Genomic DNA, 25,034 nt, shown 5'->3' with positions numbered 1-25,034 from the left:
GCCCACACGATTTGGGACATGGGTGTGTCACTTGGCCGTGTGAGCCACACGGCCTAGCCATACGGGCGTGTGTCCCCTGCACCTAAGAAAAATTTTGAAATTTTGCGAAATATTCTCTGAGTTTTTGGTTTAGTCCCTATTTGATCTAAATGCATATTTTGGGCCTCGAGGGCCTATTAAAGGTACAATATGAATGATTTCAGATATGAATAGTAAATGATATAAATTTTTCTGTAATTGATTTGTAAACTCCGGTAATACTCCGTGACCCTGTTCCGACGATGGATAGGGATTAGGAGTGTTATAGTAATTATACATTGGTTGAGCATTTGTAGCCAACCATTGGGTTTATACGTTATACTAGAGTTATGTTGCCTTTAGGCCTTATATTCTTAGTTTATTGGTGTGTATGGAATCCCATAGTGTTTAAGTCCTATTTTACCGAAATTACAGTGAGCATAATTTCAATACTTGTTGATAAGAAAAAAAATGAAATTTAACTAATTTGTGAATGATTTAATAGTGGCAATAATATATATCATTTGCTTCAAATTATTAGTTAATCTAATGTTACTTATCTTGTTATGTTCTATGTATGAATTAGTTATATGTTTGTTGAGCATTTAGTTGGTAAGGCCTTTGTGAGGCAAGGTAAGTAAAGTATTTTTCTTTTGAGCTTACTAAGCATATGTATATATATATGTTTATGCGTTGTTGTTTTTGCACGAAGATTGCACTTTCAGACCATTGAAGTCATCTCTCTCTTTAAGAAGCATCACACTACCGTCAAGACTACAAGAGTATGAAATTTATGTATTTATGTATTGTGGCATGTACTTAGGGCATCAATGTATATAATGCTTGTTTCATATGTCAAATAGAACTTCAAATTGGGTTATGATGTAGAGGTTGAAGGCTTTAGAAAGTAGTTAAAATTTATGAATGTGTAAAATTGTGAATAGTTATAGTATCGCCTAAGTGGCAGCTTATGCCGCCTAGGTGGATCGAAAAAACACTTTTAGTTACTATTGCCTAGGTGGTGGGTTATGCCACCTAGGCGACTCATTAGTGAAAAAACCCTATTAACTTTAGCATCACTTTGGCAAGAGCTTTGATCGCTTGAGCGATAACTTGACGATGATATTATTTAATTTCTTAAAAATCCCTTAAGGATTTGAGTAACATTTAATAAATTAAGTAATATTCTCATATTTTGCAAATTACTTAATTTTTTCCTTTCAAATGCGCTTTATAAGATTTTTGAACTTTGTTTTGAAGAGTATAGAACTAATTTTGGATATAATTTAAATATTTTCTAAAATTTTACAAAAATATTTTTAAGTTTAAAATTTCTTGAATAAATCAAAGGTATTTGCCATGTTAGCGCTCCGATAACACCTTTCATTCATACAGTATGTCGAGACACAGTGGCGGAGCCAAGGGGGGCTAGCTGGGGCCCTGGCCCCCCCTAAAATGGAAAATTTTTTATTTAGGCTCTTTATAATTTATAAAATTTTAAATTAGTAATGGTAAAATTGTACTTTGGTCCCTCCCCAAAAATAATAAAAATTTGATTTAATCCTTTAAAAATTATAAAGATATAGACTATTAAAATAGTAAAATTGTATTTTTTCTATCTTAAAAATATACAATTTAATTTCACCCCCTGCCAAAAAAATTTTCTAGCTTCGCCACTGTTAGGACAGGTAAGGGGGTGTTACAAAGAGACTCTCTAATGTTTCTCTCTATGTTGCTTACCATTCAAGCAATTGCTGTAGATTTTAGGGACATCACCATTCAATTTAGGAATACCGTTGACAGCCTCGAACTTGATCAATCTTTGAAGTCCTTTGTAATGCACATGGCCAATTTTCTCATGCCACAATTCCAACTCAAAGACACTTGCCTTATTAAATTAAAAATAAGTGAAAATAAATATAAAAGTTAAAAATGTTATAAAAATTAAAAAGTATTTAAATTTCAAATCATTGCAAAAAAAAATTTGAAATCTAAATACCTTTTAGAAATTTATAATTTTATAAAAATATTTTTAACATTTTTACATTTTATTGTAATAATATTATTAATTTCAACTAAAATCTTTTTAATTTTTAATAAAATTTTATATTATATATATTTAGATTTTATGAATATTTTGAATATTTTATATATTTATTTCCATTTTATATTTTTAATGTGTATATACATTTAATAAAGTATTTTTTTACATAAAGATACCATATGACACTTTGTGATTGGTTATAATTTTTTAAGATCTGACAAAAAATAAATTAAAAATATAACATAGGCTTATTTTAAGTACCAAATTGAAAAGTAAAAAAAAAAAAAAGTTGGAAATATTAAGTGAGAAAACAGGTATGGTGAAATCGTGAATCAAACCTTTAAAAGAAAAACTAATTATAACCCTAAACCTCCTTCAGCCACAGATGTTGAATTGGTGAGTGTAACTATATGGGTAATCAAAGATGAAGAGATTGTAAGTCGACTTTGGTGCTTGTGATTTTCAATCCCCTTTGTAAAATTGCATGATGATTGTTAATTACAACAAAATAGCTCTTTTTAATCTCTTTCGATATTGTTGTTGGTTGATCTTCGACAATTCGAAATTATAAAAAATTTTCGATAAAATTATGTTGATGTAGTTGATTTCTGCTACTTCCTTTTTTACCAAAAAAATAAATTGATTAGATCCAATTTAAATTCTCGTAATTTTATTTGATTGTGAGACTTAGAAAAATAATTAATGTAAACCCGTTGCTTATTCATCATCTTAATCCTATATTACAATAAACCATTGTTTGTTTTTTTTTTTAAAAAAAAGAGCTTCATTGAAATCAATGTTGCATGGTGGACACATACTGCCCCCATGCACCCTTGGATCACTTAAGGAAGAAATTATCCCAATTTTCACTTTGTATTCACATTTTAAAATTTAGGGTTCAAGCTTTGCTGAGATCAACATCGGTTTTGATTAGAGGTGAAAAAAATGGAGTTTTGATCCATTCGGGACTTATCAAGTTTTTGAAAAATAGGGTTTTAGGTGAGATGAGTTTTTCTTCTTCTTCTTCTTTTTTATATATTCAATCGCAAAATATTTATTAAATGCACCTATTTTAACTTTATAGTTATTTTTAGATTTTAAATTTTATAAAAAATTATAATCTAGTACTTGATTAAGAACTCCTACAAAAATTTAAAATAAAATAATTTAAGTTAATTCATTCGAGGATAAAAAAACCCAAAATATTTTTCCAATAATTTAAATGAAAAATTTTAAATATTTAAGTGATTTTGTAACTTTTTTGAAGTTAAGTTTAGACCTATTCATGGATCGGGCTACTCATCCAGGTCAAATGATTGGTTTGGGTAAACAAATTAGGATTTTGAGAAAAAAAATTAAACCCATTTAAAATATGGGTCACACTCGAGCTCGAACATTCAAGGCCCGATCTCGACCTGACCCGTCTAGTTTTTAAGTTTATGATACTTTATATTATGTTATCTTTATAAATTATGTAATTTATAACGCATTAAAAAAATAAATCTATACTAAATATATAATATTACTTTAATGTAATTGTAAACATTAAAATAATATTAAGATGACTATATAAAAATTTTAATAAAAAATAAAATTATTAAATATTAAAATAATATAATATAAATATTTTTAAAAAAATTTAAAATAATATGAGAAAAGCTAAAATGAGTTTGAGTTAGTTTTTTCAAATATGGGTTGGTTTGGACAAAATTTTAGACACATTTCATGTTAGGTCGAGCTTAGACAAACATAAAATATATAAATATTATACTTAGAACCGAAACGAAGCTAACCCAACTTGGCCCATGAGCACCTAAGTAAGCAAAGTGTAAATTTATTAATAGTTAAATGATGTAAGTGTATTTTACGCAAATTAATATAATATAATACATTGTATAAAATTTCCGGAGAAATTATATAATACATTTTTAGATTTCGCAAACAGTAGTGTGCATGGGTATAATAAAATATTAAGATTATTACTGCACATGATTCACCTCCACCAAGAATCTACCGTTAGCAGGCTTTTCTTTAACCTCGTCATCTGCGAGCTGAGGCCCCACAAAGAAGCAGTCCAAAACCTAATCCAACGGCGGAGATTTCCTCCTCCTCCTATGATCCATCTTAGGGTTTATTTTAGAGAAAAATAAAGAAAACTTCCAACTTATATTATAACCCTTTGTTTCAGTTGTGTATTGTGGTAGCTGCTACTTCTCCTTCTCCTTCAAAAATCTATCCTTTTTTATTTATCTCAGGCGCCGCCGTATTCTCTAAGCCGGCGGTAAATACCCATTTCTTCCTCCACCCTTCCCTCTCCTCCATTAAAAAAAAAAGCCAAAAAAAAAGAGAGAAATATTCACAAAAGACAAGAAAGTTTGCTACTTTAGTAAGGTTTATCGAACGCACTTGGGATTTTAGTTTGTTTCATTTATTATCTTCTCTAGGTTTTATTGATTAATAACAAGAGGAGAGGGAAGAAAAAGAAAACCCAAAAAAAAAAAACAGAGAAAAAAAAAGAAATCTGTAAAAAAAAGGTTTTTTTTTGTGGGTTTTAGCTGTTCTGTTTAGAGAGATGGCGCAGATTCAAGTCCAGGGGCAAAATGGGAGTGTTAACAATGGAGCTGGAGGAGGGAATAACCAGTTTGTACCGACGTCGCTTTATGTTGGGGATCTGGATTCAAGTGTGACGGAAGCTCAGCTTTATGATTACTTTGCCCACGTGGGTCCAGTGCTTACGGTTCGGGTTTGCAAGGACTTGTCAACCCGGAGGTCTCTTGGTTATGGTTATGTCAATTATGGAAATCCACAAGATGGTAACATTTCAGATTTCTCAGTTTTAGTTTTTTTTTTCTTTTTCTTGTTTCTGTTGCTAATGGTTTATTTGCATTTTTTAAATAATGGATTCTTGCTTTGATTAGCATTTGAATGGTGATGTAAATATAAGATTCTTCTAAAAAGATGATTACAGATTAAAGTTTTAGCCTGGCTATTTCATTTACTTAGTAACAAATGTATGATGTTGGTACAGACAGTAGAATAGTTATGGTGTTAAGGTGCCCTGCATATTAAGGATTTTGTATAGATTTTTATACTTAATTTGCCTTTTGCTGTATTATGATATCTATCTTACAGTAAACTGTTTCTAGTGCTACATCTGTATTATCAAGTTGATTTTGGCAGGAAATGAAGATGTAGGTTTTGAGTGTGTTCTCTAAAGGTTGTTCTTCACATGCATTTTGATTGATGATCTTCTTCTTAATATGATAACTCTCGATTTTGTTAAAAAGAATATAGCAAACGCATTTGGTCTGACCTTGTCTTGAATTCCCATGTATCAAGCAGCCAGGAAATTTGTGTGATGTAGCCTTGTTTTATACCAAGTGAGCCTTATTCATCAGCCATCTGAACTATAGTCCGTTGAGGGTATAATACATATTTGGGTTTTATCATTCCTGAATGCAGATTATGTGCCTGTTAATGTTAATCTTCCTTGTTAAGATATGGTGCCCTTTTGTGTTATGGAGATTACAACTTATTTGCTTGTTTATGACTTTGTTCCATGCTAGGATATGAAGCCTATTTTGAGGTTGTAATCGATAAGGAAGTATTTCTGCCTCTTTATTTATTAATATTAACTTATTTTCTAGCCAAAAAGAACCCTAACGTCATGCAGTAATACATATCAAGCCTTTTTGGGTACCCTGAAGTGGGTGGAGAGAATGATAAGAAAGTAAGAAATGTAATGTTAAAAGTATTTGTGATATTGAGAGAAAAGGAGAAAGTTTATGAAGATAAAACAGCAGAATCCAGGATACTAGCCTAATGGAAAAAGAGCAATACATAATATATCCTTGCTTAGAAATGCTTATACATTATCTTCTCAGGCTTCCGTGTAAATTGTCAATCTAGTTGGTCTCTATCAGCAAGGTAGAGACCAACTCAAGTTGCAATTTTGCATATTAATACACATTATTTGAAAAGAACATTATTAATATTTTGACTGCGTTGATCCCTAGATAGGAAAAAAATGTTTGCACTTCATTCTGAATGTCATCTTCTGCTGTTTACGCACAGCTGCAAGGGCATTGGACCTTCTGAACTTCACTCTTCTGAATGGAAAGCCTATCAGGATTATGTATTCTAATCGAGACCCTAGTCTTCGTAAAAGTGGTGCTGGGAATATTTTTATCAAGGTAATGAAAATTTGACAATCATGCGGTTATATATGCAGATTTGTTTTATAAGTCTGTGCTTCAGAAATCTTATATGGTTTATTTTATGTTTGTTTGCCATGCTTGTTGGATCTGGCAGAATTTAGACAAGGGAATTGACCACAAAGCCTTGCATGATACGTTTTCTGCATTTGGGAACATTCTCTCTTGCAAGGTAGCCACAGACTCCTCTGGCCAGTCAAAAGGTTATGGCTTTGTTCAATTTGACAATGAGGAATCTGCCCAAAAAGCGATAGAGCAGCTGAATGGCATGCTAATGAATGATAAGCAAGTCTATGTGGGCCCCTTTGTTCGCAAGCAGGAAAGAGACAGTGCTATCAGCAACGTTAAATTTAACAATGTCTATGTAAAGAATCTCTCAGAATCCACAAGTGATGACGATTTGAAAACCATTTTTGGCGAATTTGGTCTGATTACTAGTGCTGTGGTGATGAGAGAACCGGATGGGAAATCCAAGGGCTTTGGGTTTGTAAACTTTGAGAACACAGATGATGCTGCTAGGGCTGTGGAGTCTCTGAATGGAAAGAAATTTGATGATAAGGAGTGGTATGTTGGGAAAGCGCAAAAGAAATCTGAAAGGGAGCTGGATCTGAAACTTCAATTTGAGCAGTCAATGAAAGAGGCAGCAGATAAGTTTCAAGGAGCAAACTTGTATGTTAAGAATTTGGATGACAGCATAAGTGATGAAAAACTTAAAGAGCTATTCTCTCAATATGGTACCATAACGTCATACAAGGTTTGTTAGCATGTTCTATGGACTAGTAATGTTAGATAGATTCTGTTAATTAGTTGGCTGAACCCTATTATTCTAATGTAACAGGTTATGCGAGATCCAAGTGGGATAAGTAAAGGATCAGGGTTTGTTGCATTTTCAACTCCAGAAGAAGCATCAAGAGCTGTAAGTTGATAATGCTGCCCCTACTTGTGATCTTATTATCAGCTAATAAGTTTTTCTTTGTTCTTTTTGACAGCTTGCAGAGATGAATGGCAAAATGGTTGTCAGCAAACCTCTCTATGTTGCACCAGCTCAAAGGAAGGAAGATAGGAGAGCCAGGTTGCAGGTATGTGTTGATATTTGCTTTGAGCCTTGACCAAACTGTAATTGAGCAAAAGAACGGTTTTAAATTTCTTTGTCATGCTAAAACATGCGCTGCGTCTTTTACAGGCTCAATTTTCTCAAATGCGACCAGTTACAATGTCACCTTCAGTCGCTCCTCGTATGCCAATGTACCCACCTGGTGGTCCAGGTCTTGGGCAGCAAATATTTTATGGTCAAGCACCTCCGGCAATGTTTCCGCAGGTAGTTATTTGTTTTGAATTTTATTGCTTGGAGCTGTTAGTCATAGGATGTATATTTTAACCTACTGGATTAATCAATGAAATAATATTTGTAAAAATCTTCTTTAGAAATTTCTGGTTTTGTTTATGATTTTTTCTTTTGTCAGCCTGGATTTGGGTATCAACAGCAGCTCGTCCCTGGTATGAGGCCTGGTGGAGCTCCCATGCCAAATTTCTTTGTACCAATGGTTCAACAAGGCCAACAGGGTCAGCGTCCCGGTGGCAGAAGGGCTGGGGCTGGTCAGCAAAGTCAGCAACCAGTTCCATTAATGCAGCAGCAGGTTGTTTCATCAGTTCTTCCATTTTGTAGTATCTTCAATATATTTGTTCATATCTTGTAAGTTGTTCATCTGATGGTTCATTTAAATGTCAGATGCTACCGCGAGGGCGGGTCTATCGCTATCCACCAGGGCGTGGTCTACCTGATGTTTCAATGCCTAACATTGCTGGAGGCATGCTTTCTGTTCCATATGATATGGGTGGCATGCCAATGCGTGATGCGTCAATTTCTCAGCCAATTCCGATAGGAGCCTTGGCCTCAGCCCTAGCAAATGCTACACCAGATCAGCAGAGAACGGTATGCACCGCTTTGCTTTATTTATTTTGTCTACTCTTTTCTGTGCATACTTGTGCTGTCCCAATTTTAGATTATACTTGTCGCACATACAATGCCTTCTAGTCAATTTTTAGGCGTTAATTACAAAAATTTTGTTGAAGAGTATACCCTAATAAGGTACCCCATAATTAGAAAAGATAGAGTTCCGTATTGAGATGTGAACTTCTATGTAATTTCCTTCCTATATGCATTGATGATACATAAGAAAATATTGCTATGATGTCCTTGTAATGAGTCCTTTCCTAAAAAGATTCACTACAAGTTTCTGAAAATGCTTGAACTATTTTGGTTAACTGAAATTTTTGCTTTGGATGAATATGTGTAGATGCTGGGAGAGAATCTTTATCCCCTAGTTGAACAGCTGGAGCCTGATGCAGCAGCTAAAGTTACAGGGATGCTTCTGGAGATGGATCAGACCGAGGTTTTGCATTTGCTCGAGTCACCAGAAGCTCTAAAAGCGAAGGTTGCTGAAGCAATGGAGGTTCTTAGAACTGTGGCTCAGCAGCAGCAAACTGGTGGTGCTGCCGCTGATCAACTGGCTTCATTGTCATTAAGTGACAACCTTGTCTCCTGAGTTTTAACTGCCTGCTAGAGTTTTCTCCTTGAACACCATCGTAGCATGGCGTTTGTTTAGATTGAATCAGTTGCTTCGTTTGAAGCTGGTTATGACTCTATACTTCTACAGAGTGTTTTGGAACTTCAATACCGTCTGACACAAGACTTTCATGCTTTATAATTAATTGCTATGTGATTGAGTTATGCATTTCATGCATCACACGATATCTTTGGGATTGAATTGATTGTTTCTCTTTTGAGTGAATAATCTTGCAGATGCATTTAGCTTACGGAGATTTACTATGTTTTTCATTGCTTTAGGAAGCAGATTCTATCCCCTAGAGCTGTATTTTGTTTTGGTTTTTGTTTTTTTTTTAATGGAAAGGAGCTGTGATTTGAAAGGTTGTATTGCATTTTTGCTGGAGATTGCATGCATTCTCTAAACGAATGAAACCTATTGGGCATTAGAGCAGACAAAATCATGGCCATTTTATATGTAAAATAAAATAGTGATTCATTATTTATCTAACTTGCTGAAATTTTAAGACAAACCCTAATTGCAAAGTTAACGTGTATTCTGTGCACAAAAAGTAAGCGTAAGCCAAATATTGTATTGGCCAATTTCAAACACTACCTAACAAGTATACCAGCTTGTCATAAATGGAACGTAGATTCATACAAGCTTTTCGAGCATCAGCATCGTTTTTAATTAGCAGCGCGCCTTAGTCTCAGCCCCACATCAACCTCTCGGTCATGCTGGATTATTCCAGTGTCCCGCAGATCAGAAATTTGTGTTTCTGAGTAAGACCCTGCCTCATTTTGCTTCTCTTCTGAGTTTTCCCCAAAGTTATGAAGTCGACGACCTATAAGATACCGATCATCTCTTATAGAATTGTGGAGGTTGGTGAACCAGACATGGAATCTCTTTGCACAAAAGCACAAGCAGCTGAAGCAAAGGCAGCCTAGCCATGCGAAGCGGTAGACAGCCGAATTGACCACTAATGGGTAGCCAAGCACCGGAAACACCCCTCGGGCTAATACGTAAGGTACACACAGGGCTGTCAGCAGCTTCATTATGATGGGAAATACAATCTCCCGCAACACCCAAAGGCCCTGCAATCTAGAAAATCCATCTTCTCTTACCCTTTCAAATTTTACTCGCCAGCTTTCATCTACCAATGGCATCATATGATCCAGCATAACCTGTGCATATAAGAAAAACCGATTTCAGACCTTGAGAGAATAATCTAATAACTACAAAAAAATGAAGAAAATAAGAGTCTATTGCAAAAACCAAAGACAATTGCATTATAACAATTTTTCCAGCTGCACATGAAATGGTGGTCTTACCAGTCTAGTCCAGATCTTAAGGAAAATGAGACCCAATGCCCAATCCTGATAGAGTAGGAAAACTGGGCTCTCATCTACAGGCACCCGCATTGGCACAATCACCAAAAGCTCAAAAAGCAGACCAATAAGAACAGGAATGACAAAAATCTGGACATCACAGCACCAATAAAGATCTACGAGTTAGATATCTGAGCTGTGAAACAAGTAGAAAACCAGATAACACCAGATGACATACCCATATTGATAACAGCATGGAACTCTTAACAACAATGGCACTCCACTTGGAAATTTGGCCAAATAGAACTGCCGCCCTCTTTGTTTTAATGTGCTCAATGGAGTATCTAGCCCCGGCAATAGCTGTCCAAATGACATAGCTTCCAATGACGAAAGCATAGAGGTCTATGATTCAGGTGGGGGAAATAATTAGCACTGGAATAAAAAAGAGGTATATAACAAGGGGGAAAAAGTCAAACCACATTACCGTTGCACTTAATGCCATGAGTTATTGGGAGAAGAGGAATGGCATTGAAAAGAGCACGCCCAAGTGATATCGGAACTATTATTAGGGCAGAGTTAAATATAAGCAAAGTCATCCAGGCGACCACCAGCAAGAGAACAATGCGAAGAACAAAGCCGTACCTGCTAAAGCATGCATCAATATTATTAGACACTATAAAATGGAGCCAGGTACAAACAAAGCATTGACTAAATGTAGTAAAAGAAGATGAAAAAGAACAAAACAGAAATTATGTTTGAGTCTATAATAGTTAACAGACATAAATGCTAAACATCAAAATAAACGCTGTTAACCGAAAACATCAAAAACTTCTATGACAACTCTCCATTCAGTATAAGAAAACAACTGAGTTTATGGCAATGCTAATCTTTGCACATTAACAGGCACAGGACACAGTCATTATTCTGCAATTAAATAAAGCAGAATTCATTTGGATGAATCAGATATAAAGAATAATTTGAATACTCATCCCAATATATGATCAAAGTTCAGGAAATAGTGTTTGAGAAATACATATCATTCCAATGTGCCTAAACAAAATAAATAGTTAAAATCTCTTGCACCTAACCTATACAAAATCTAACATCAATAATAACTCGTAAGTGCAAATTCAATGACCAAATAATCTTCATATGTCAATTACTTGTCATGAATTTAGAACATCAAGTAAAGCTGCATGCAAAAATATCCTAAGCAAAGTTAAATTACTTCCAGACCATACTGTAAATCAGAACCATTTTGCAGACTATTCAAAAGCACCATATTACTTACTCTGAATCAGCTCGTTCATCCCCATCAAACTCCTCCAAGACATTAGAATTCCCTGATGCAAGGAGCCCTCTATTTGGATCATCATCAGCAGCAAATGCAACCATGGCCTGTTCCTGTCCACCTAGTTGCACAATTTGTGGTCTATCTAGCTGACCTGGTTCTACATTAGCATTTTCCTGGCCACCATTCTCATCAGGTCTGGGAAGTAAAAACTCTGTTAAGCCTAATGCCCAGCCAACTGCAGTAAACCAGTAGCGGAGAAGAGACTTGATTGTTGTCCGCAATTTAAAATGCTCAATGGCAAATGGAATGCATATTTGAAAGAGAAGCATGTCAGCTGGGATCTCAGTAAATGGATCAGATACCCTGCAACAAACAAATCATTTAGTCAGCTAAAAATAAGTATACAAAAGTGAATGAATTAAAAAAAGGATGTGCAGCTCTTACGATATATCAAGTGGGAAGATAGATGGTGCCATCTTCATAGCAAACTTGACTGGCAAAAATACCAGCATCACAATCAAACTTCCATAAACTGCAACTGATAACAAGACCCTCCGAGCATGCTTGTTTACAGGATCATCAATTAAATCACGGAAGGGATTGTAGTTCGGATCAGCTGGGTCTCGAAGGAAGTACAGAACACCATTGCGTAAAACCTGTTTATAACAAAAATAATATTATCAGACTCATGCTACAATATAACAGCTTATGATAATAATTGCTATTATGGGATGGAGAAGAGGATTACCCCTCGAAGAAGGCTGACAAAGATGCTTATTTGTAGCATATATACAATTCCTACAACCCAATGAATCAATGAGCTAGCTAAAGGTGAGACTGAGAAGAATTGAACTCTTTGAGACATTGATTTCCCAAACATCCTTATGGTGCATATATCTAGCCACCATCCACACATCAAAGGAAACACCCCAAGCTCAATTACAAGAAGGAAGGCAACTTTAATCATTGTCATCAAATGCCTCATTGCAGCCAAGAACTGCCTGAAGAGGGATGGAATTGTCTCGACAATCGAAGCAATTCCATAGAACCTCCCCATTGTCAAAGGCTCACCCCTAGTGTACCTAATCAAAGTGACAATGCCCAGGTAGAAGAAGACTAAAGAGAATATAAATGTATATCCAATAGCAAGAGTTGTAACATCAGACAGCCTTGATGCTCCAATAGTTGCTCCTTTCAAGAGATCTGCTGAAAATGGCGCACTTTTGTTGCTTGAAACTTCACCTACTGCACTAGAGTTCGCTTTTAAGATTTCTGCAACCTGACCAAGCATGCTATTGTCTTGGCCTTCAGATGTCAAATTCGTAACTGCAGTTAATGCATTCTTCAATGTGATATTTGCTAAGGAAAGGGTAGTGTCTGTCATTGGCATGACTGCTGACAGAACAGGACCACTTGCAGAAGAGAAAAGCCAAGATACATAATGGAGAATAATGCGGCCAAGAGAAAAGGGCACAAAAATTACAACACCAAGGAATATCATATTGCTGGCTAGAACCTGCAGGAAAATCATCAAGTGATGAAATCATGCTAATCAGAGGAAAAAGGCTAAAATATTGCAGTTGGTTTATTTTCTGAGTATCTACTTATCGCAGATAGTCACAATTTAAAGCTCTAAAACAAGTGAAGGTTTAAAGAAAAAAAATGCATTGGCATGTCTCTTACAATGGAGCTAATTCTACGCAATCGAGATCCCGAAGTAGTAACATATAAACAAAAAAATGAAGTTATAAGATTATAATTGGATCCAGAGTCATGCATAGAATGATAAAACCACACACTGCAATCTAATGTCTATATTTTGGAAGTGGAAATATTTGAAGAAGTGATAAGAAAGTCGAGAATCACACTCTGTAACAAGGAAAATGATTCATGAAGAATTTCCTCCATTAAAAGTATATCAAGTTTGTTATGCAACAAAATGCTTAACTTTGATTTTTTATTTATTTATCAGATTCCAAATTAGCATCATTAGCCTATGCCGCTAAACACACAAATGCAAGCACACAAATCACCCTTTGTTTTTGAGGCTGATATATCCGTAAGCTAGTCTCGGCACCTAAAGGTTCCCAAGAATATTCGCGACAAAAAGGCAAAGCAAGCACTTAAATAACATTAGTGAAAGAACACAGATTAGAAGCTAAGCATGGATAGTAAAATTGATACAACCAAAGAAACTTACAGTGAAAGCATTCTCAACCAAATGAAAAACAGGACCCTGCATACCAACAAGCTCATCAAAAGGTACATCCTCCGCACCGTCAGCATCATCCAGGCCATCAAACATCTGTTCCACATGAGCTTCAAGACGAGCTGCCTGCATTTCCCAACGAGCAGCTACATTTTCAGCATTCCTTCTGATCATTTGACCAGCTCCACCAACACCTTGTGCTCCACCAGCATCTTCACCATTAGCATCACCAGCAAAATTCCTATTAGCTTGTCCAGCAGGTCGCCTAGCAGCACGAGCACCATTCCTATCCGCTTCATCTTCTCTATCAGCATCTTGTCCTCCAAGCTCTCGTAAATGCCGGAAGTAATCCCTTAAAGAAGTTGCTCCAAGAAAAATAAACACAATGCTAGCAGATAGTAGGAATCCATGCAAACAATCAGTAAGAATGATTGTGGTTGAAATATGGCTTAAGAATAATCTCTGAGCTTCACCAAAACTCCTGACGAATGCCAACCGCCATATCCAAAAGGTAATGAAAGGTATAATTAGGAGCCAAACTGAAAGCACAAAACTAAGACGCAAGAAGAACTGCAGAATGTGACAAGCTTTCATCACCATCCCAACAACAAACTCCTGAAAAGGAAGCCTTGCTGGAGCATTCTCCGCATACACAGGGGAGAAAGAAAAAGCATGCTTGCATACCTGCAAGAATGTCAACTAAGTTAAAGCACTAAAATGCACAGCAAATCTACCACCCAAAGCACATATATTTAAGAAAATCAATTAACGAGAAGGGAGGGGGGGAGATGCATGGAAAATAAGATCTTTTAGCATAAGTCTATTTCAAAGAAAAAAAGAGGGAGAGGAGGCTGAAACATAAACAGAGAAAGAGGGAGAGGCAATAGAGATCTAGCTCAGACATGCCAGTTCATAAATTTGCATACTAAAATAAGAATTGAAGAGAACCATGCCCACAACATTGAAACATAAAATACTTTAGACTGCTAACTGCCCCAAAAGCTATAAACTCCATTCACATGGCTTTGCAAAATATGGTACAACATAGAAACACTTGTACCTTATGCACAACATTTTAGCATGAAGAACCTAAAGTCTAAGACTACCTCTGACAGCACTAAGTTTGCATCTTCAATCATGCATTAGCAACATTAAAAAGAAACCTGAAGCTTGATTGCTCCACAAGAATTACTATTGCCGCCTGTATTTATTCAATTATAACTTAAAGAAGTTAGTTGCAGCTAATGACCTCTCCGATCATTCAAAACCCATGAAAATCTTCAGAAAACCATGTTTTCTTCTCAAACCCCACACAACTTCAAATACCACCGAGTTGGAGAACCATAGCACATACAAAACACACAAAAATAAAAGTTGTTTCTTTTCAAATGTTCAAGACTCCAACAATGGAGAGCTCTCAAAATTTGCAACTAGAATGGAAGTCTTTATTACAAAAATAATCAGAAAAAAAGACTTCAAAGAAAAGACCAAAATCGTCTTCATTTATTAATCATCTCTGTTGCTCATTCAATAATCAAAGCTAAATCAGACACCAAATAATGAAATTTAATTTTTTTAAAGAACTAAACCTTAACTGAAACTAACCTATTTTTTTAAAAAAAGATACCTATCATTTTATAGCATAATTACAAATAAATAAACACTAACCTCGCATTGGCGAGCATTGCTGTGATTAAGCCACTGAAGAAGGCAATCTTGGTGGACAAATTTGATGCTGCCGCTACATGCACAGGGGTACCTAAGCGGATTGTCAGCATCTCCAGGGTTCCGGCAGATCCTGCAAACATCTTCCTCTTCTTCCTCCATATCCGGATCATATCTCGAAGCCACCGCCCCCAACGACACCGTTGACGCCGTAGATGACGTCGCTTTTTCGTCCTTCTCTGACGACGATGACGATGTTGATGTTGATGGCGAAGGCTTTCCGCTGTCTGCTAAAACGTCGTCTGAAGAAGAAACGGGGTTTTCACCGTCCAAGGGATGAGATGGCGGAACCGCGGGGGCGATCTCCATCGTGTTGAGTTGGTTCAGTGAGTTTGCCGGAGAGGAACCGAGTCAAGATGGTATTTTATATTTAATTATCCTTTTTTTCCTCTTTTTGGTTGAGACGAGTTTGGTTTGAAAAAAAAAAACTCGTTCTGATGACGAGTTTGCCCCTCACGCTTTAATGTTCCTTTTTATATTTTCCGGAATGTCGGCTAGTCGGAGGAATTCTGTATACGCGGAAGATTCTCATTGGCTTCTCTTTCGTTTCTACATTAGATTTTTGTGTTGTTTCATATCAAGTCATTCAATATGCTTTGATTTGAATATAAATTCAATTTTATGTTACATAATCCTTCAATTATGTTTGGTATTTTGAATTTAAATTTTAAAATATTTTAGTTGAAATCTCAAAATATTTAATTAGATTTTTCCATCAACAAAGTCATTAGTTTGAGCATTAGTAAAAGTATTATGAAAAATTTTGTACTAATAGTTGGATTATATTTTGCTTCAATTACTAAAAGCAGGTAAATTAGTCATTGTACATTAGATTAAAAATTAGACGAAATAACCTTACATTGACATGTGGCGTGTCACATGTACCTAATGGTGACGTTAACACTAAAAATTTTAAAATATTTTATTTTATTATTTTAAACAATTTTATTTAATTTTGGAATTGGAAATGGAAATGGAAGCCAACATGGATAGTTTCTTTTCTTTTCTTTAGTTAAGATTCTTAATATTAAAAATTCATATTTAATTTCAATTACTCGAAAATCAAACTCTAAATAAAAGAAAATTTCTCTCAACCTCCAAATAATCAACCATGGATAGGCTTATCCGAGGGAGAGGTATCATTTACTAATGCAAGAATTATTTTTGATCTTGGAAGAACTAGTCCAGCTGCGGAACAACTTGAAAATAGTCGTATGGGCACGTTAAGGGGAGGGCATGTTGTTCTTATGGATGAGACCAACACAAGAACTGTTAATAATGAACAACCTGCTATGAATTAAGGGATGATTCTATCAATTGGAGCTGAAGACCAGACTAACTAAGATTCCACTTCTAACTCCAAACATAAGCGACAAACTTAGATGAACCAAACATAGGATCCGGAGCTATACACTCTAGGCAAACGTACTTAGTTGATTGCCATCATGATCCTTCTTTACAACAGATAATGTTAAATGCACTTGAGGAAGGATCCTCAATTGGTGACTCGATTCTCATTTGAAGAAATATAGGTAAACTTGAAAACCTTAGAACTAAGAAAACTTAAAAATGAATTCTCTTTTTCAATCTTGAATTTAGACTGTAAAACCCGTCTAATACAAAGCCAAGTCAGTGTATATATAGTCATTGAATTAACTGCTACCTTTAACAACTAGCTGCTAACAACCTTAGCTAACACTAACTGCCTCTCTAACCAATTCATTATATCTTTAACATTCACCCATCTTCCTCACCCGAAGAAGATTCCGAAACTGAGTGAAATAAGAAACCGAGAGCAGCTTAGTTAACACATTAGCAACTTGATCAGACGCAAGAACTTCACCAACTAGTACTGAACCATCAGCAACCTTTTCACGAACAAAAAATAAACCTAATTCCACGTGTTTGAATTTGGAATGCAATACTGGATTGGCAGCAACAGCTACCGCACTGGAACTATCACACCAAATATTAGGCGTAACAACAGACTTAACATTTAATTCCTAAAGCAACGATGACAACCATATGACATCACTGGTGACAGCAGCAAGACTTCGATATTCAGCTTCAGCTGTGGATCTGGAAACCACTGGTTGTTTCTTAGACGATGACGACATGAGATTTGAAACAAAAAATACACAATATCCTGATATGGACCGTCAATCATCAAAGTCTAACCCCCAGTTAGCATTGGCATACCCAACCAGAGACAGTTCGTCAGATGGACGAAAAACCACCCCAAAATCAATAGTACCAGATAGATATCATAAGATCCTCTTAAAAGTAACCAAATGAACCGTGGTGGGACTATGCATGAACTGACAGATCATGTTTACCGCATATGCAATATCAGGCCTAGTAAGAACAACATACTGTAATGTGCCAGCAAGACTCCTATACTCGTTTAGATCCGATAGAAAATCACCGTCATTTTTAGAAAGACTCGACGAACTATTCATTGGCGTATGAACACTTTTAGCAGAAGACATACCACTCCGCTTAAGAATATTACGAATGTACTTCTTTTGACAAAGATGAAGACATCCAGAGGAGGATCGAGTAGCCTCAATCCCAAGAAAGTAATGAAGAGCACCCATATCTTTTAATGAGAACTCATCATTTAACATTTCACAAACTAGTCAATATAATAAGGCAAATCACCAGTTACGATAATGTCATCTACATACACAAGAACGTAAAGTGTGGAGTCAGGTCAGACACGAACAAACAACGAAGCATCCGATTTGACCCAACAAAGCCAACTGTCACAGGAAATGCCTTGACTTTACAAATCACGCCTGAGGAGCCTGACGAAGACCATACAAAGCCATTTTTAAATGACACATAAGAGGTTTCCCATCAGAACTTAATTGCACATACCCCGGAGGTTGTTGCATGAACACTTCACTATCAATATCGCCGTTTAGAAACGCATTGTTCACATCAACCTGACAAAGTGACTAACCTTTAGAGACAACAATAGACAAAATGACCCTGACAGTGGCAGTTTCACCACTGGACTAAACGTTTCCCGGAAATCACAACCTGGAACTTAGGAACAGCCTTTTGCAACTAAGCGTGCTTTATGATGACCAACCGTACCATCTAAATTTCTCTTAACCTTGAATAACCACTTACAACCGATAACCTTACGGTTTAGTGGTAGAGGAACAAGGTCCCAAGTAGCATTGTGAATCAACGCATCATACTCAGCCTGAGCTGCAGCTTGCCACTCTAAGCTAGCAAATGCCTTCTCAATGTAGACGGTTCCACAACTTCAACAGCCATAACTTTTGGTTTAAAAATAACAGCCTTCGATCGAGTTGTCATTGGATGAACATTTGTATCAGGCACAGAAACCTCTGGTCCTGTAGGAGCAGACGAAACCTCAACAACGGGCGTAGGAGACTGAACAACCGGAGAACCATTATTTGATGAGTTAAAACTTACATACGCTGGATCAACCGCAACTCTATTTCAAGGAACCAGAGACCTATTCGAGGAATTTGAACACACAAGAACAGACAACACATCCTCAGAACAAGAAGGAACAGTCTTAATTAACGGAATACATGTGGGTACAGTGACCACCTCATGACTAGAACCCGGCATGGATGTCGGAGACAAAAAATGTAATTCATCAAATTCCACATGACGAGAAACTATAATCTTACCATCAGGCAAAAGATACTGATATCCATTGTGACGAGAACTATACCCTAGGAAAGTGCAAGATTGTGACTAAAAATCTAACTTGTGACGCTGAAACGGTCGTAAATACGAATAACAGCAACACCCAAATACACGCAAATGATCATAACTAGGATCATGCCCGTAAAAAGCTTTATACGGGGTTTGGCCATCCAGCATTGGTGTGGGAAGACGAGATCAAATGGGCTGCACAAGTAAACGCAAAGGCCCAGAACTACATAGAAGACCCGCTTGAGCCAGAAGAGTAATCCTCATATCCACAATGTGTCGATGTTTACGTTCAGCGACTCTATTTTGTTCAGAAGTATACAGACATGTTTGGCGATGAATGATACCTTGAGAAGCCAGAACCGAAGCAAACGCTCGATATTTACCACCCTAGTCACTCTGAAATTATTTTATAGACTTACCAAACTGGGTCTGAACTAATTTCTGAAATTGACCAAAACAATCCACAGCCTAAGATTTTTGGCGAATCAAATATACTCAAGTAAACCGAGTACACATATCGATAAACGACACATAATACCAGTTGTTATAGGAAGCAATAGGTGTAGGTCCCCAGAGATCAGAAACAACCAAAGAAAATGGATTAGCATACTCAGTAGACGAAACAAGAAATAGCAACTTATGAAACTGTCATTTTTTACAAGCAGTACAAACACTATCAATAGAAACTTTATTCAAATTGATATGGCATTTATTAAGAACAGTCTTGACAACAGAAGAAGATGGATGTCCAATACGTTTATGCCACAACAAAAAAATCTCACTACTTTCAATCCGAGTCCGAAGCCTCACTTGAGCTGTAGACAGATGGAAAGTAGAAGGACCAGATACGTTTGACAGGGAGAAATAATACAGCCTATTACAAATATGCCCCGTCAGCAAGATCTCATGTGTTACGCTGTCCTTAATAACACAATAAGTGGGGTAAAATTCAAAAAATACACCATTATCAGTTGCAAATTGAGATACCAGTAGTAAATTTTTCCATGGCCGAGACACACAAAACATCATATAATCGAATTAATCTAGAACGTGTAGACAAAACACCCTGACCAATTGACGAAATCATAGCAGGCGTACCATCACCCATTAAAAGAAAGGACTTACCTGAATATGGAACCGCATTATGCAGTGCTGAAGAATCCCGACAAACATGATTACTAGCACCAGAATTAGGGTACCAAGATGTTGTGCCAACTGGCCCAGGAACCGGTGAGTCAGTGTCATCACCACTAATCCCACGTTGCATGGAGTTTATATGTGAGCTGGAAACAGAAGGATCAGAATAATCAAAGGCACGGATATCACCCAATCGAGGAAGCCTAACACACAGATTCGTCCCCAAAAATACACGAGCTCACTGTTTATTATGCCATGGAGCTGCTACACCACCTGACTGTGGACCATGTGGCCTGAAAGTAGTAGTGGGATCAACCTGCACATTATTAGAAATAGGCTCACGGGCCATTGGAGGGGCGGACAGCTCATTACCATGTGGTGGCCCAAAACCATTATTTGACCAATTATTATTCCCAAACACATGCGACCCATAATTGGGACCAAAAGAATATGGCCAATAAGCTTGCGGCGTAGGAATGAAATTTGGACCAGACGAAATATGCGGCCCATACCCCCACTGTTGACCATAAAACAAATTTGGATCAACACACCAATTTTGACCAGCCCCATACGAAGTCTGACCATGGGTGGAAATCTTAGGCCACGTATTTTGCTGTGAAGACCAACCACGAGCAACTTCATCCGGATTTGACATCGGAACCCTAGACGGAGAAAATTCATCGTGATGGTACCGATAGAAGCAGCGTTGGGTGACGTGACCGAACTGAGAGCAGATCTGGCACTGGAAACGAGGCCGAAAGCTCTTGCCGCGACCAAGCGAGATCGACCAACCATCACGCGTAGAACTATCCACGACCGACGGTGAAGAATCTTCCACTAGATTCGCTACGTACACAACCTCCTGAACTGTCTGAACTTGTCGATTCTCGTACTCGATTAGAGCGTCCACCAGACGCTGAAACGACAGAGGAGTCGAAGATAACGAAGTAGAGGATACCACTCCTTCAAACTCAGACGGAAGACCCATAAGCAGCACCACCGTTCGCTCCGCCGTTGAGATGGAAGATCCAAACGCTTCCAATAGAGCACAAAGGCCTTTTAACTTTGTAACATAATCTCGGATCGTCAGACTCCCTTTCTTGAGAGAGTGAAGTTCATGAGGAAATTATGACTGTTTCAGATCCGTATCGGCCGTGAACATTTCCAACACGGTAGTCCATACATCAGAGGTCGATTGGACATCCATAAAGGAAGATAAAATCGTCGATCTTATGGTAGAGAGAAGCACGAATAAGGAGATTATCCTATTGTTAAAACGTTGATGTCGCCAGATTAAGCACAAGAGCACCATCATGTACTTGCACAAACCTCGACGGCGCAGAGACAGAACCATCAAGAAAACCAAATAAATCATAACCATTGACAATAAATCGAACCTGTTGCTTCCATTGAAGAAAAGTTCCTTCATCGAGCTTTACAACCTCATGCTGAGGAAAGGAATTAACAACATGATCAGCAGCAAAAACAGAGCCATGCGGTTCAACAGAGTCTAAGGCAGCAGAATTTGTAGTTGCCATGATCAAGGATCACCTAGCGACTGATACCATGAAGAAATATAGGTAAACTTGAAAACCTTAGAACTAAGAAAACTTAAAAATGAATTCTCTTTTTCAATCTTAAATTTAGACTGTAAAACATGTCTAATACAAAGCCAAGCCAGTGTATATATAGTCATTGAATTAACTGCTACCTTTAACAACTGGCTGCTAACAACCTTAGCTAACACTAACTGCCTCTTTAACCAATTCATTATATCTTTAACATCATTAATACAGAATCAGTGATGAACCAACAACGTATTGTCGATTTAGCTAAAGTTGCAACAAATCAATTGAATTTACATGATGCTGACTTGGTAGGGTTCAAGTAGGCTGCCCCAACTCAGCCTTTCATGGAGCCATGATCGGATTAGCATCGAATGCAAGAGCCTCTTACATTCCAACACTGCTGCAAACTGGTCCACAACTACAAAGTGAATCTGTGCTTCTTGATGGAAACCCATGCTACTCCTAAAAAATACATGCCTCTCACTAATAGATTAGGCTTCCATAACTGAGTTTGTTCCTTGTAACGGGAAGGGAGGAGGCTTAGTAGTAATGTGGAAAGCTCGTGTGTGAGAGTTTTTCTTTAGCCACTAAGTGATTTCTTATCAATTTTCCTACTTTTTCTTTCTTAAAATTTGTCACCCGTATTTTTAGAGTTTTTATTGTGTCGCTCCACCGGACATAGGATTTGTGATGGAGTAGACTGTTTGCTGCCAAAATTTCTGAATTGAAGAATCTACTCTACCGTGCTAAATTAATTTCAATGGAGTGGAAGACTTCTCTTCACCACTTTTTGCTCTATACTCCAAGTCTTTAATTTTTTACATGATACCTACAATAAAGAAAGAGAAATAACAAGTAAACTCAAACTAATTCTAGAAATAATAAAAATTGAACAAAATTCAAATAAAAATATAATTAATCTGAAAGACTATAAAATATAATAAAAACTTAAATGCTAAAATTACCTCCTAAATACTATGAAAACTATACTAAAATAACACAAAATATGAGAGTTATAAGTGTGGATCCCATACTAAGCAGAAGAGATTGCAACCATATTTTGTCGAAAGTACGTGTGTTCAATCACATTTTTTAATGTGTGCAAGTCGCTTATATTCTTTCCTGTATCGAGTGGCATCATTTTGACTGGGTATTACAATAATTTGGGAGTCGACAACCAAGAGAGTCCATTTCCAATAATTGAATAGGTTGGTTAGAACGACAACAAGTAAATTTCCTAATCAATGTTCAAAACTTTGAACTCGATACCAATGGGTATCCAGGTACTATCAACTGCACTTCCCTCTTAACATGCATGGTGTAGACTCTTAGGTGAATTGATAAAACCTTGAGCTCAACATCCAAGAATGTCAAAATGTTTCTTTTAAATGTATTTTGATAAATAATTTTTGTGGATACTAACTTAACAAATAATATTAAAAAAAACGTAATATCTCAATAAAAGAAACCAACATATCAGAATTGGATCGGATCGACTGATTGAACTAAGAAGTCGAGAGCTTGATCAATTCAACTAATGAAAATAAAAAATTGAGACAAAAAACGAGTGATTGAATTGGTTTATGTTTTTTTTTAATTAATTATTATTGAATCGATGATCAAATAAGTGGATATGATTGAACTAAAAATGTAATGACCCGATTTTTGTCAATATTGAAAAATTCGATTTTGAGATCAAATTTATTTAACCCGAGCTACCTGAAAATTGTTAATGGAGTAATTTAGAGTCAAATATGAAATTTAGAAATAAAATTAATTCGTAATGAATTAAATAGAATATTAAAAAATACTATAGGGACTAAGTTGAAAATGATTCAGACTAGTAAGATTGAATTGGGATTTCAATAAAGTCCTTGAAGTGCAATTATGCCAAGGAGCTAAAAGCAATTAAACCATGGGCCGATTCATGTTAGTGGCACTGCCTAAATCTAGGCATTAAAAGCCATTAACATTATTATCCTTTAATCATGACATTAGCTTGATATAAATACTCTAATTGTTAGATTTTCTTTAATTATTAATATTAGTAAGAGTTGTCATTAAACAATATAACAATAATTGAACATGAACCTATGAAGTACTTGAGAATGCAAGCTTGATTATATTATATACATTTTAAAATATTGTTAAATTAAGTTTAAAGTTTAGTGGTTATGTTTAAATTATTAAGGACCTATATGTAAGAGGATAAAAAATTTGAAAATTGATAGTGATTAATGATAGGATGAGGTTTCTGAAGTATATTTATGAAGCTGGATTTAATTGAAAAATATGTAAAATGAGTTTTGAAAATGATGCTGGAATGTCATGTGACAACATAAAAGATGAAAAACGAACAACGGTCCATTTGTGCTCTCTCGTAATTGTTCTCAATCTAGTCCTCAAATAAGTAGTTAATTATAATTGGATGATATTGGTGATGAACATAATCGAGATAAATATACATTTGACTACTTAATTCGATTGAGCTCTATGTCGAATTATATAATACGTATAATTACGATTGTGAATTATGCTAGATAATGCAACACTATATATGGTACAATGAGTTTTAGTAATAAACAATAAAGAATAATGCCCTAAGAACAATATACGAGGATATTTCAGTTTATACCGATGAGCACTGGGTGCATTTTTATATTGGTGTGATAGTGGATTGATCCGCGTATCCGATATTAAATCTGTGTCCGGTTAATAGGGACGACATCTCGAGTATACCATGTTGCATTATATGGACAAAGATATGTGATGTAATCATGAAAATGGAAAATAGTTCACTTGATAATTATTGATTTTGGGATTTGATTATCATATGAAAAACCATGCAAGTTTATGAGACGAATGCTTTGAGGGCATATCAATATGTATTACATGAGTCATAAGTCGCATTACGATGATTCTGAGAAATAGTATTAACTAAACTGTAAAAATAGTAATTTACATTATAATTTTAATTGTAATTGAACTAATAGTACAATAATTGATTAATATATACATTTTAGTTCTCAACGTACGAATTTGTTGTTTTTATGCGCACGCGACGATTAAGTTTTGGATCAATCAAGGAGAGCCAACATCATCCAAATCTCACAACTTAGCTCAACTAAGCTTTTGTAATGTTTAATTATATTTATAAGTTGTAACGACATGTACCTAAGTAATTATTGGTCCTATAAAATCTTTCGATTTGATTAATACGAATTGTTGATTAGGGCATATCACTTGGTA

At 36.1% G+C, this 25,034-nt stretch overlaps 2 protein-coding genes across 3 annotated transcripts; one reads left to right on the top strand and one right to left on the bottom strand.

The window, feature by feature from the left end:
• The first annotated feature begins 4,235 nt into the window (after positions 1-4,235).
• Positions 4,236-9,071, top strand: LOC105782111 (polyadenylate-binding protein 8). The gene is made up of 9 exons (XM_012606617.2): positions 4,236-4,875; positions 6,137-6,255; positions 6,374-7,030; positions 7,115-7,192; positions 7,266-7,355; positions 7,460-7,594; positions 7,740-7,913; positions 8,006-8,209; positions 8,574-9,071. Exons 1-9 carry the CDS (start codon positions 4,635-4,637, stop codon positions 8,820-8,822), a joined length of 1,947 nt encoding a protein of 648 aa, XP_012462071.1. The 5' UTR covers positions 4,236-4,634; the 3' UTR covers positions 8,823-9,071.
• Positions 9,072-9,291: 220 nt separating this feature from the next.
• LOC105782110 (probable E3 ubiquitin ligase SUD1) lies at positions 9,292-15,811 on the bottom strand. 2 transcript variants are annotated; one of them, XM_012606614.2, is made up of 9 exons: positions 15,322-15,811; positions 13,645-14,337; positions 12,193-12,960; positions 11,889-12,100; positions 11,442-11,807; positions 10,635-10,795; positions 10,389-10,552; positions 10,154-10,300; positions 9,292-10,006 (listed from the first exon to the last, which is right to left on the bottom strand). In XM_012606614.2, the coding sequence occupies exons 1-9, from the start codon at positions 15,685-15,687 to the stop codon at positions 9,509-9,511; spliced, it is 3,375 nt and encodes a 1,124-aa protein (XP_012462068.1). In that variant the 5' UTR covers positions 15,688-15,811; the 3' UTR covers positions 9,292-9,508. The 2 variants fall into 2 exon arrangements, with proteins under 2 accessions (XP_012462068.1, XP_012462069.1); XM_012606615.2 differs by having other exon boundaries at positions 10,635-10,792; positions 15,322-15,809.
• Positions 15,812-25,034: the final 9,223 nt, after the last annotated feature.

The sequence above is a fragment of the Gossypium raimondii genome, chromosome 13 (genome assembly GCF_025698545.1).
Source record: "Gossypium raimondii isolate GPD5lz chromosome 13, ASM2569854v1, whole genome shotgun sequence".
Lineage (NCBI taxonomy): Eukaryota > Viridiplantae > Streptophyta > Magnoliopsida > Malvales > Malvaceae > Gossypium > Gossypium raimondii.
The sequence above is the reverse complement of the archived record's forward strand: the minus strand, read 5'-3'. Positions and strand labels throughout refer to the sequence as shown.

What these genes read in the sequence shown, in the direction of transcription:
- LOC105782111 (XM_012606617.2), top strand. Translation starts at nt 4,635, where the DNA reads ATGGCGCAGATTCAAGTCCAGGGGCAAAATGGGAGTGTTAACAATGGA. An exon ending in GTACCATAACGTCATACAAG is followed by an intron (nt 7,031 to 7,114) that starts GTTTGTTAGCAT and finishes CTAATGTAACAG; the next exon opens with GTTATGCGAGATCCAAGTGG. An exon ending in ATAGGAGAGCCAGGTTGCAG is followed by an intron (nt 7,356 to 7,459) that starts GTATGTGTTGAT and finishes CGTCTTTTACAG; the next exon opens with GCTCAATTTTCTCAAATGCG.
- LOC105782110 (XM_012606614.2), bottom strand. Translation starts at nt 15,687, where the DNA reads ATGGAGATCGCCCCCGCGGTTCCGCCATCTCATCCCTTGGACGGTGAA. An exon ending in TTGTCAGCCTTCTTCGAGGG is followed by an intron (nt 12,101 to 12,192) that starts GTAATCCTCTTC and finishes TGTTATAAACAG; the next exon opens with GTTTTACGCAATGGTGTTCT. An exon ending in TTAAGATCTGGACTAGACTG is followed by an intron (nt 10,007 to 10,153) that starts GTAAGACCACCA and finishes TTATATGCACAG; the next exon opens with GTTATGCTGGATCATATGAT.